The 13,981-nt window shown below is 40.6% G+C and overlaps 1 protein-coding gene across 1 annotated transcript in view; it reads right to left on the bottom strand.

Annotated features, from left to right (window-relative positions):
- LOC126161637 (2-oxoglutarate and iron-dependent oxygenase JMJD4) overlaps nucleotides 1-13,981 on the bottom strand; it is a 146,546-nt gene that overhangs the window by 78,054 nt on the left and 54,511 nt on the right. Inside the window, exons 2-3 of the mRNA XM_049917600.1 lie at nucleotides 11,576-11,724; nucleotides 11,336-11,484 (exon numbers count right to left, since the gene is read on the bottom strand). Of these exons, the coding sequence (XP_049773557.1) occupies nucleotides 11,336-11,484; nucleotides 11,576-11,724 (298 nt within the window). The remainder of the gene's footprint in view (nucleotides 1-11,335; nucleotides 11,485-11,575; nucleotides 11,725-13,981) is intronic.

The following is a 13,981-nucleotide window of genomic DNA, read 5'->3' as shown; positions in this document are numbered from 1 at the left end:
CAAGTAATCATAGACAAAAACAAAACACAAGACTTCAAGTGATACTCTTTGTTTGGAAAGTGTTTTTATACTGTAAAGGACTGCCTGAATTTATATGTAAGTATGTTGACAAATGTGTTAATCATTAACACTTATGTTTAAGAAGCATCTTACAATACAATCAAAACAATACTGAACAACTAGGAAACCTTCAGTTCTTTAAGGAATTGAACTCCCAAGTGTAAAACAGCTTCAGACATCTGATTACTTTACAAATGAGTTAACGTGTTAAATATTTGATGTTAAATATATACAAGAGTAAAAGTTTGAAATTATGTTTAAAAATTGTTGGAAGTCGCTTAGTGCTCTCATTGTGAAAGACTGGATGAGTATAGTCTGGGTAATTTGCACCCTGTTTTAAGCAAAACCTAGTTTTTCATGCATCTCAGTGTTTATGATGTCATATCTCCTGAAGTGTGTCGTATAATGATATAATTTTGCATGTCCATCCAGTGGTATATGTGGATACTGTCTGCAAAATGTGTTACGAACAGAATTAGAAGTAAAGAAGTAATAAATTATAAGTCATGCTGGATTCTGAAGCTATACTGGACGAACAGCAAAAATGTAGTATGCAATAAACTTTTTTCCTTTGATAATTTTGTGAGAGATGCCAGCAAGAAAAAGTTTTGTAAAGGTTTGAAATTATGTATAAAGATTGTTGGAAATCATGTCAGCAACCCTCATCCTCAGCTGTGGAAAGTTTGAAACAGAACATGAACAGTTAAACAGAACTCTCACAGGTTTCTTGGTTGAGAATTTAAGAGCTAGGAAAGCCTGTTGCATAGCCGTTTCCAAGAGGGCCATGATATGAAAGGTAAAGCGATATCTCAAGAACCTAAACTGAAAGCAACTAAGAAGCTGCCTGCATTCTATTATCCAAACAAAATGGCAGCTGTCCATTCACTCCATTATCTTTCCCATACAGCTAGTGAGGGCAACAACCCATATCCGGCCATCCAGATTTAGGTCTTCCATGATTTCCCTAAATCCCTTCAAATAAATGCTGGGTTGGTTCCTGTGAAAGGGCATGGCCAACTTCCTTCCCCATTCTTCCCTAATCTGATGGGACCTATGATCTCACTGTTTGGACTTCTCCTCTAAATCAATCAACCAACCAGCCAGCAAACCACCCAACTACAATAACTATTCACGTATCTGTGGTCCTTTCTGGGAACTAAAAGCAGAATTAAAATTTCCTTAGCCAGGGAAGTGTTGTGACACTCGAATGAGGTTAAAAAAGGCACATGGGATTTGTTTGCTCCACCATGTGAGGTGCCGTAACATACTATAATGGATCCTACCATGATCAGGTGACAAGTCATAAGCCGCAGATAATGCAGAATCCAGCTCCCATGTGGAGAAAGGGCAGTTGCATTCTTCATCAGTGGTGGAACTGAAGTCTCAACTGCCCCACTCAGCAGCCACTCTACGGTATCAAAATGCTGAATCCTGACTGGCAGTGGTGGTAAGCATGGCACATTAAGCTGCCACAGTCTTCGTAATGTCTCGTGTGTTGATCTGGAGTCTTCCACTCCCTATTATAGCAGCCACAGGCACCTCCCTCATCTCCCAGAAATACTGCTGGTGTTTTTCCACATGACTGTTTTCTTAATCAAATGGTTTATGGTGGCCAGGCTATGTTGTTCTGATCTCATCTTGCTCTCTACAATAATTTGGCGACATTTTTTCCCTTGCTACCTGAAAGGCTGTGAGGTTCTCCACAGTTGGCCAACATCGAACACATGGGCTAAAGAGAGTGGAATGGATGCTTTAGTGGAGTGGTGGATCATTTGTTCCACAGAGGAAGATCACACCGTAGTTCGTCCTTAAATCATCACATGAACAACAAAGTGACAGATATTGAAATAAGTGACCAAAGGATAGAAAAGCAACTCAAATCACTCAACAGAGGAGTGTCCACTTGCTGTGGTGGGATTCCAGTTCAATTCTACACAGAGTATGTAAAAGAACTTGCCCCTCATCTAGCAGCAGTGTACCATAGGTCCCTACAGGAGCGAAGCATTCCAAATGATTGGGAAAAAGTGTAGGTTATTCCCGTTTTTAAGAAGAGTTGTCGAACATACACAAAAAAAAGTACAGGCCTATATCTCTGACATCAGTATGTTGCAGAATTTTGGAACATGTTTTATGACTGCGTATTATGACATTAGTAGAGACCTAAAATCTCCTGTGTAGGCATCAATGTGGTTTCCAAAAACAATGATCGTGTGACCAGCTTGCTCTGTTTATCCAATAGACCTAGAAAGCAGCAGTAGATAGAGGTGCCCAGGTACATGCCGTGTTCCTTGACTTCCGGAAGGCATTCGATACAGTTCCATACTGCCGTTTGATGAAGAAAATACGAGCGTACTGAATTTCAGGCAAATTGTGTGATTGGATTGAAGAGTGTCTAGCAAAGAGAACACAGCATATCATTCTGAATGGAGAGATATCTTCAGATGTAAATGCAACTCTGGGCATGCGGAAGGGAATGTTATAGGACTATTAGTTTTTATAATATGTATATAGACACATACACGATTTAGTAGATAATGTTGGATGTTCCATGAAGCTCCTCACAGGTGATGCTATTGTGTACAGGGATGTCACAATGCTAAAAACTTGGTGCAAAATGTAGGAAGACCTAGAGGATCGACATTTGGTGTAGGGAGTGGCAACTGGCCCTCAACATAAACAAATGGAACATACTGCAAATACATAGGTTGAAATACACTTTATTGTATGATTACACAATTACAAAGCAATCACTGGAAACAGTTAGTTCCATAAAATAAATAGCAATATCTACAGAGCAGTGGTTCATGGTGTGGGTTCCTGTAGTCATGTCCTAGTTCATGAACCACGGGCAACGTATGAGTGGCCAAGTAAGTGGTCCCGACAGTCGGGATACCAATTACTTTGGAATAAGGCTGGGCATCTCGGACATATTCTGAGTCGTGGTCACCTTTGTGCTCATACGGCAAAGACTACCAAATCCACCGGTTAGTCCCTCAGCCGTTAGGGGTAAAACCCAATGGGACTCGGGGCAAGTAAGGCTAGCAACCTGCTTCCCTGGTACTTTAAATATGATGCTGGCAACAGAGCAAAATGCCTCGGACCTTTGGAGGTGATGGAGTCCCACCTCTAACTGACAAACCAGGGACTCCTAAGATACGACTTGGCAAACAAATGGTAATGAGATGGGGAGCTATTAATATCAATGGGGGCTACTCTGGGAAGAAGGTAGAGCTGGCAGAGGCTGCAAGTAAGATGGGGCTGGACGTTTTAGCTGTTAGTGACATTCGGGTAAGGGGTGAGAAAGAAGAAGAAGTGGGAGAATACAAGGTCTACCTGTCAGGAGTCAAAGCAGGAATAGCACAATGGGGTGTAGGGCTTTACATCAGGAAAGAAATGGAACCCAGCATAGTTGCAATAAGGTATGTAAACGAACGACTGATGTGGATAGATTTGACAGTGTCTAGCAAGAAAATTAGGATTGTGTCAGTATATTCGCATTTTGAAGGGACAGATCGAGATAAGATGGATAGTTTTTATGAGGCACTCAGTGATGTAGTTGTTAGAGTGAAGGACAAGGACAGTGTTCTGCTCATGGGTGATTTTAACGCCAGGATTGGAAATCGAACAGAAGGGTATGAAAAGGTTATGGGTAAATTTGGAGAGGATATGGAGGCCAACAGGAACGGGAAACAACTCTTGGATTTCTGTGCCAGTATGGGCTTAGTAATCACAAACTCCTTTTTTAAACATAAGAACATTCACCGGTATACTTGGGAAGGCAGGGGAACCAGATCTGTCATTGACTATATAATAACAGATCAGGAATTCAGGAAGGCTGTGAGGGACACACGTGTATTCAGGGGATTCTTTGATGACACTGATCATTATTTAATCTGCAGTGAAATTGGGATTGTGAGGCCGAAAGTGCAGGAGGTCAGGTCCATATGTAGGAGGATAAGAGTGGAGAAACTTCAGGATAAGGAAATCAGGCACAAGTACATAACAGCGATCTCAGAAAGGTACCAGTTAGTTGAATGTAGCCAATTACAGTCATTGGAAAAGGAATGGACAAGGTACAGGGACACAGTACTAGAAGTGGCTAAAGAATGTCTTGGAACAGTAGTGTGTAAAAGTAGGAAGAAGCAAACAGCTTGGTGGAATGATACAGTCAAGGCAGCCTGTAAAAGGAAAAAGAAGGCGTATCAAAAATGGCTACATACCAGAACCCAGGTAGACAGAGAAAGTTATGTTGAAGAAAGAAACAAAGCCAAACAGATAATTGCAGCATCCAAGAAGAAATCATGGGAAGACTTTGGAAACAGGTTGGAGACTATGGGTCAAGCTGCTGGAAAACCATTCTGGAGTGTAATTAGCAGTCTTCGAAAGGGAGGTAAGAAGGAAATGACAAGTATTTTGGACAGGTCAGGAAAACTGCTGGTGAATCCTGTGGATGCCTTTGGAAGATGGAGGGAATATTTTGAAGAGTTGCTCAATGTAGGTGAAAATGCGATCAGTAATGTTTCAGATTTCGAGGTAGAATGGGATAGGAATGATGATGGAAATAGGATCACATTTGAGGAAGTGGAAAAAATGGTCAATAGATTGCAGTGCAATAAAGCGGCTGGGGTGGATGAAATTAAGTCGGAACTCATCAAATACAGTGGAATGTCAGGTCTTAAATGGCTACACAGGATAGTTGAAATGGCCTGGGAGTCGGGACAGGTTCCATCAGACTGGACAAAAGCAGTAATCACACCAATCTTTAAACATGGAAACAGAAAAGATTGTAACAACTACAGAGGTATCTCTTTAATCAGCGTTGTGGGTAAAATCTTCTCAGGTATTGTTGAAAGGAAAGTGCGAGTATTAGTTGAGGACCAACTGGATGAAAATCAGTGTGGGTTTAGGCCTCTTAGAGGTTGTCAGGACCAGATCTTTAGCTTACGGCAAATAATGGAGAAGTGTTATGAGTGGAACAGGGAATTGTATCTATGCTTTATAGATATAGAAAAGGCATATGACCGGGTTCCTAGGAGGAAGTTATTGTCTGTTCTACAAGATTATGGAATAGGAGGCAAACTTTTGCAAGCAATTAAATGTCTTTACATGGATAGTCAGGCAGCAGTTAGAGTTGACGGTAAATTGAGTTCATGGTTCAGAGTAGTTTCAGGGGTAAGACAAGGCTGCAACCTGTCTCCACTGTTGTTCATATTATTCATGGATCATATGTTGAAAACAATAGACTGGCTGGGTGAGATTAAGATATGTGAACACAAAATAAGCAGTCTTGCATATGCGGATGACTTAGTTGTGATGGCAGATTCGATTGAAAGTTTGCAAAGTAATATTTCAGAGCTAGATCAGAAATGTAAGGACTATGGTATGAAGATTAGCATCTCCAAAACGAAAGTAATGTCAGTGGGAAAGAAATATAAATGGATTGAGTGCCAAATAGGAGGAACAAAGTTAGAACAGGTGGACGGTTTCAAGTACTTAGGATGCATATTCTCACAGGATGGCAACATAGTGAAAGAACTGGAAGCGAGGTGTAGCAAAGCTAATGTAGTGAGCGCTCAGCTACGATCTACTCTCTTCTGCAAGAAGGAAGTCAGTACCAAGACTAAGTTATCTGTGCACCGTTCAATCTTTCGACCAACTTTGTTGTATGGGAGCGAAAGCTGGGTGGATTCAGGTTACCTTATCAACAAGGTTGAGGTTACGGATATGAAAGTAGCTAGGATGATTGCAGGTACTAGCAGATGGGAACAATGGCGGGAGAGTGTCCACAATGAGGAAATCAAAGAAAAACTGGGAATGAACTCTATAGATGTAGCAGTCAGGGCGAACAGGCTTAGATGGTGTGGTCATGTTACACGCATGGGAGAAGCAAGGTTACCCAAGAGACTCATGGATTCAGCAGTAGAGGGTAGGAGGAGTCGGGGCAGACCGAGGAGAAGGTACCTGGATTCGGTTAAGAATGATTTTGAAGTAATAGGTTTAACATCAGAAGAGGCATCAATGTTAGCACTGAATAGGGGATCATGGAGGAACTGTATAAGGGGGGCTATGCTCCAGACTGAACGCTGAAAGGCATAATCAGTCTTAAATGATGATGATGATGATGATGATCTACAGAGCAATATGAAGTGGAATGACCACATACAAAATTAGTTACGGGTAGGGCAGATGCAAGACTGAGATTCATTGGTCGAATCCTCAGGAGATTTTCTCCATCAACAAAGGAAGTAGATTACAAAACACTTACATAGTTGTGTTTATCTTTATATGATACACTTCTTTACTTCTGTATGCATCCTCTTTGGTTTGAAGCTGGCACAGTGCTTACAGTAGAATATCTTTGGCTTCCCTCTGATGACCATGCCTCCATCCTTACTACCCTCCCTGTTTACCTTTCCCTGTTGTTTCATAACCTGGGTTGTGAGTAACTGAATCCACTTTCCCTTCTTCCCTTTTTCTCCTCTCTCCTCCCTGATGAAGGAACAAAGTTCCAAAAGCTAGGAATGTAAATTTTCTGATCTGTTTTGTGTATCTATCGGCTGTACTGAGCTGAGGCAAGTACTGGCCAGCCCCTCTATCTCTTTGTTAGTATTTGTAAAACACTTACTCAATCAGTACTTGAATACTGCTTGTCAGTCTGTGATCTGCACCAGATAGGGCTGATAGAGGAAATGGAAAACATCTGAAGAAGAGCAGTACATTTTGTTACAGGTTCATTTAGTAAGCACAAAAGCATCACAGGGATGCTCAGTTGGCTCCACTGGCACATACTCCAAGAGAGTTGTTCTGCACCATGGTAGGGTCTAGTGTTAAAATTTCAAGAGCGTATATTGCTAGAAGAGTCAACCAATACATTGCTTTGAGGATTACCAGCAATTGTTCTTCCTGCAAGCCATATTCAGCTGGAACAGGAAAAGGGGGAAGTGATAGTGGTACACAAAGTACCTGCCACCATATACCGTAAGGTGGCTTGCAGAGTATAGATGTACATGTGATTCACCCTTTCCTGGACAGTGTCGTGGTGTTCAAACACAGCAAGTTGGCTGTAAAGCATCTAATCTGTCCCACTGAGGACCCAGTTAAGCGGCTTTTTTTCAAGTACCACTCTGCAAAGGTGAATCCAAATCAGGAAGTGATCACTTGAATGCAAGTCATTGGCCACTTCCCATTGAGTGATGTGTGTGAGAGGTGGGGAGCATGCTGCGAGACTGATAGCAGGGAACAACCATGAAGTGTGTGTTCCACCTCATGCACACCATGTTCAATAAATGTGCACACGAGAAAGTTCTCAATTACAGTACCCCTCAGGGAGGTGGTTACATGGCCCCAAAGCACATAGTGTGTATTTAAATCATAACAGGGGATGAAAAGTTGGGGGGACTGAGTAAAGAGGTCATGGAGAGCCTCCTCATCTAGCACCTCATGTGGGAGAAGGCCTAGAGTCAACCAACTATCAACCTACAATGCACATGCACTGTTACAGTGATTGGTTGAGGCTGGTTGTCAAGTAGAGAAGCAAGTAATGGTAGGCATTGTTTACAAAACCAGCCACTCCTCCTTTAGATCTCTCTCCACTTAAGTTGTTCTTTTTGTGAAGAATATAGCCATGTAGCTCAGGGGTGTCAGAGAATTTAAAATGTGTCTCTTGAAGGCAGATACACATTGTCTATCCTTAGCCAGTAGATTTAGTTCCTACAGAGGTGTCCACAAGTTCCACTGAAGTATGGAAGCCATCTTAATGGTGAGGTTTCGCTCAGTCTTTCCTCTTGTTATTGCTCTGTGATGGGAAGATGGCAGCACAGAGGGGTTACTTGGGGGACTCAATGGTTCTCTATAAACCAAATGAGGTTCAAACAGACTGGCCTTGTATTTGGGAGGGTAGAGTCTCTAATGTTCATCCACCCATACTGATTTAGGACCTCTGTAGTTTTCTGAAATTACTTCAGGAAAATACCAAAAGTTCTGACTATAAAGGTGTAGCCGACTACCTATCCCATCCTTGTCAGACAAGATCTGTAATTAAGATGGGTGGAACTTTAATAGTAGCAACCATTTATTTAAAACTTATGTAAAATATATACATGTTTCAAAGTTTTGGTGTCATTCAAAGTAGTCACCAGCATTGCGTATAACCCACCACCGGTGATGAGGAAGTTGTAGGATACCCTTAGCAGCACCAGTTGTGGTGATACTTTGAGTGGAGCGGCCTATTGCCCAATGAACCGCTGTAACAGTTCCAAAGCAAATGCCATGAAGTGCTTCCATCAGTTTAGGAATGAAGTTAAAGTCACAAGGGCTTAAGTCTGGGGAGTGTGGTGGTGGGTGGACTGCACTTCCCATCCCAATCAATCCAAGAAATCAGTCAAAATTTACACCATATGCACCTGATGTTGTCCTGCAAAATGACAGGCAGGTCCTGCAGAAAGGTCACCACTTCTGTCTCTAAGTTGTTCACTTTTGGAGCACAACCTGCGATCAATTGGCTGTCTCACTAGCTACCTGCAGTCAATGGACCCTGTCACCTTCGGTCCAATTGTGGTCTTACTGTACACTCCCAGATCAAAAAAATTTACGAACTAAGTGCATATTCTACCAAGCAAAGGGCCTGGTCAAATCACACCTACTATCTGACAAACTCAGTTCTCATTCATGCAACATGCCTGTCATGTTACAGAATATCTTTCTCACAGCCTTCACTGTCTGCTACCAATTTTGCTTGCATTACGCGACAGTATATTTTCTGTAGGAATTTCACAAGTTCAGGTCACAGGGTTTTAAAAGCCGTATGACAACTAGTTAAAGAAATCTGGTGAAAACACTGGTTAGTGCTACAAGAAGGTAAGGCTTCATACATCTGCAGCAAATGTTTTAAGAGGTTCAACAGTTAAAAGAAACCTAGTTGGAGGTTTATGAAGTAACATTAGTACCTTAATAGATGAGATTCTTTTGGGTGCTACATGAAGATACATTTTATAAGTATTTTGGTTGACAGTCTCTTGTAATTGCAAACAGCCTGTTGGATAGTTGAGGAGGAGGAGAAAGAGGACGAAGGGGCATGACTGACGTTTGTATTTGACATCCTATGTTTTTCTGGATAATACCATAAACTGGAGGTTAAAACATAACAGTTATACAATTAATGGGGCTATGACTTCATAAATACAAAATATATCCCCTTGAATGATGAAAAAGTACCAGTTTGGTTTTGTAATTTTTTGTACACTAACATTATACTTGGTGTTTGTCCTCTATGCCGCACAACAGAACAGTCTGCCTGACTGCTTTCACCACAGTGGTGTCGAACATATATGGAGCCACCACTGTAGGACAAGTTCAAGCAGAACTTTGCAACTCAGCATGCCAGTGTCAGCATTCATATGTCCATTGCGGTCTGCAGCATTGGTGGTTCTGATCAATGGAAGTCGATGCAATGGCTTGTGTACCACGAGTCCAGCCTGCCTGAGATGATGTCAAACCGTCAATTCAGAAATGTCCACACTCGTTGCAGTACTCCAACATCATGCCAACAGTATGGATGAAGCTACTCTGTTCGTTAAGACTAAACAGACAAGGTGGTGATCATATCACACTGTGACCACGTAGTCTAGCCCAGTACGCCATTGGTGCTGAGTACGGCCGCCCCCTCTACACTGGTTCCACATATGCCTCACTGTTGAAGCAGTGTGCTCTGTACGAGCTGCAATGCCAGAGAATGAGAGGCCCACCACCTGAACCCCGATCTTTCTGACCAGTTTGAATGAACTCACATGTTGATATTCTACACTGTGATGACGGTGAGGCATGGTGGCACCTGATTACACTTTTGCACTTCTTACGATGGCTCTGAACTGACTGAGCATTGCATAATGGTGATCTGTCTAGTCATGCAAAAGAGGGCACTGTTGGGGCTACGTGCACACCATCTCTCTGCCTTTTAAATTACTTATTATGGTTCCGCTGTTCTACACATTCTTTTACCATGGTGTGCTGCAGACCATGCAGGTTTTATATTTGTATCAATAAAGAAACACATATTACACATGCAGTACGATTAACAGTCATTAATTTCTTCATGGTGTGGATTTTTGTGTCAGACAGCCGAACACGTGGAACATTTCAAAAACTGCAATTATTCATTTTCACAGTGCTTTTTGAAGTATTCAGGACATTGTAACTGAAGTATTCAGGATGTTGTAACTGAACGTAAGAGATATTCTATATTCCTTTTATGTAGTATTCAATAAAGTAGAAGTTTAATTAACATAAAATGATCATTTCAAAGCATTGGCTGCCAAAACCTCAACAAATTGGACATATAATGGTTGGCAATGTATAACAAAGATGAATCATCAATGAAAAGTCCAGGATGGTATAATGTCAATATGAAATAGGATAGATTGTTGCTCGCCACATAGAGGAGGCGATGAGTTATAGACAGATATAATCAAAAGCAGACTAAGCTATCAGACATAGTCTTTCTTCGGGTGTAGAAAAGCCACACACATATTCACACCCGCACAGCTCACATACACATGGGCACTGTCACTTCAGTAATGATGCCTTTACACCTGGAGATGAAAGTGGACACGTGTGTGTCCATTGCGCATGTATGCATGGGAGTAGTTTTTCTACATTTGGGAAGGACTTTGTCGAATAGCTTAATCTACTTTTATGTGTATTTATATATCTAAAAACAAAGATGATGTGACTTACCAAACGAAAGCGCTGGCACGTCAATAGACACACAAACAAACACAAACATAGGCACAAAATTCTAGCTTTCGCAACCAACGGCTGCTTCGTCAGGAAAGAGGGAAGGAGAGGGAAAGGCGAAAGGATGTGGGTAAGGTAAGTCTTTCCGCTCCCGGGATTGGAATGACTCCCTTAAAACCCACATCCTTTTGTCATTCCCTCTCCTTCCCTCTTTCCTGACGAAGCAGCCGTTGGTTGCGAAAGCTAGAATTTTGTGCATATGTTTGTGTTTGTTTGTGTGTCTATCGACGTGCCAGCACTTTCGTTTGGTAAGTCACATCATCTTTGTTTTTAGATATATTTTTCCCACGCGGAACGTTTCCCTCTATTATATTTATGTGTATTTAAATGCACCTGTCTGCTTCTCAATCCCTCCACTATGTGATGAGTAGAAATTTGTTCTTCATCACATTGCTGTTAAGAATGAAATGTCATTTACATAAAGGCACCACTTTCACTGACTAAACTATATTAAAATTGTTCTGTGTGTGGCTTTTAGTCTTACCATGAACCTTTAGGACCCATATACACAAATCTATAATCATCATTTTTATTTTTATGGTCATAATAGTATTCATTAAGCCAATCACTGGCAAAATACTGAGGAGTGCGGTAGATCAAATGTTGGGGAAAGTCTCTTGTGAAATGCCAGTCCTAAAAATCAAACACATTTACAAATTAATTATTTTATAAATAGTGAATGAGCTCAATCTTATAAAGTTACAGTACAACTTGAAAGGCACACCTTTAAGTAAAAGCACGGCATTGTCTCTGGGTAGTCATTTCTTATATAATCTGACCAATAATCAAGGTAATCACAAAGTTTAAATGTGCTTTTTTCCTGGACATTATAGTGTCTTCTACCACAATCAGCTACAGGTACTTCAGTTTGCCCTGGAAGAGAAGAATAAGTAGAAATGTTCATCATGAAAGATAAACTGTATTATTTATAATAGAAAATTTTAAACTCATTTGCATTTTAGATAAAAAAGAGACACTTTGCAACACTTAAATTTATATTCTTCGTCAACAAATTCCTTTTTTCCAGACATGTTTTTCTGGCTACTGTCAGTAAGCATATAATATTCTCTCTATTTCAGTCACCTTCAGTTATTTTGCTGCCCAATTAGCAAAACTCATCTACTATTTTTAGTGTCTTGTTTCCCAATATACATTTCCTAACCTTTACTGATTGCTCAATACACAGACTGAATAACATGGTATGCAGGTGGCAACCCCATCTCATTCCCTTCTCGACCACTGCCTCCTTTTCATGACCTTCCTCAACATCAGATCATTCTTTTTGACTAGATTTCATTACCTTTGTTTTACCTTTGTTGACATTCATTTTATAACCTCTTTTCAAGACACTATCCATTCCACTCAACTGATCTTCCAAGGCCAATGCCATCTGTCATGAATTTAAAATGGCAAACGTGAACCTAAACATTTCTTCTCTCTTAATTTTAATTTATTCTTCAGTCCCTTACACATCACTTTCATAGGAATTGGTTAGTAAAGTAATTACAGCACACACAAAGGCATTTAGACAGTTATTCTTCCCAGGTTCTATACACAACTGAAATGGGAAGAAACAATAATATGTAGTACCATGCTAAATACCCTCTGTTATGCATTTCAAAGAGAAATGTATGTATTTATGTATATATGTATGAAGATATATGTGTAACTTCCTTTTCAAAGTTTTCCTTAGTTTCCTTTACTGATCGCTCAATGCACAGATTGAATGACATGGTCTGCAGGCGACAACTCCATCTCATTCCCTTCTAGCCACTGCCTTCTTTTCATGCCCTTCAACTCTTACAACTGATGTCTAGTTTATGTACTGGTTGTAGATAACAATTTGTCCCCTGTATTTGATCGCCACTATCTTCAGAATTTCAAAGAGTTTATGTCCTTGTCAACACTATCAAAGGTTTCTTCCAGGTCTCCAAAGGCTAAAAATGTAGGTTTGCCTGTCTTCAGTTTACGTTTCAAGATAAATTGGAGCCCAAAGTGGTCTTCACCAAAGTCAGTTTGTACCAGTTTTCCACTCTTCTGTAAATAATTTGTGTCATATTTTGTGTGGCATAAACTGATGGTTTGAAACAATGGAAAATCCAGGATGGAACAATGACAATAACGGAAAGGTTACAATGCTAGTCACCAGAGGCTGGAGATGCTGAATCACAGAGAGGCACAACAAAAAGACTGCTAAACAAGAAAGTTTTTAACCAAAAGGTCTTCTTCTTGATTAGGTAACACACACACAAACACACACACACACACACACACACACACACACACACACACACACACACATATATATATATATATATATATATATATATATATATATATATAGAAGGAAACATTCCATGAAGGAAAAATATACCTAAAAACAAAGATGATGTGACTTACCAAATGAAAGTGCTGGCAGGTCGACAGACACACAAACGAACACAAACATACACACAAAATTCAAGCTTACCTTAGGGGGAAAAAAGGACGGGTATACACTCGCACACACACACATATCCATCCACACATATACAGACACAAGCAGACATATTTAAATAAATGTCGCCGCTCATACCTCACCTATCTTTCATCATCTTTGCCTCTGTACTTCCGCCCCGACTGACATCTCTGCCCAAACTCTTTGCCTTTACAAATGTCTGCTTGTGTCTGTGTATATGCGGATGGATATGTGTGTGTGTGCGAGTGTATACCTGTCCTTTTTTCCCCCTAAGGTAAGTCTTTCCGCTCCCGGGATTGGAATGACTCCCTACCCTATCCCTTAAAACCCAAATCCTTTTGTCTTTCCCTCTCCTTCCCTCTTTCCTGACGAGGCAACCGTTGGTTGCGAAAGCTAGAATTTTGTGTGTATGTTTGTGTTTGTTTGTGTGTCTATCAACCTGCCAGCGCTTTTGTTTGGTAAGTCTCATCATCTTTCTTATATATATATATATATATATATATATATATATATATATATATATATATATATATATAGCATGGGAGGTGTGGGGGATGCTGAAGTGCCTAGACAGAGACCAGTAAAAAACAGAAGGCTGTGTAGTGCTGGAGTGGGAACTCAGAAGGGGGTAGTGACTAATGAAGGTTGAGGACAGGAAGGTTACAGGAACAT

The sequence above is a fragment of the Schistocerca cancellata genome, chromosome 2 (genome assembly GCF_023864275.1).
Source record: "Schistocerca cancellata isolate TAMUIC-IGC-003103 chromosome 2, iqSchCanc2.1, whole genome shotgun sequence".
NCBI classification, from domain to species: Eukaryota; Metazoa; Arthropoda; class Insecta; order Orthoptera; family Acrididae; genus Schistocerca; species Schistocerca cancellata.
Note: the sequence above shows the minus strand (reverse complement) of the source record. Positions and strands in the feature narration are given on the sequence as shown.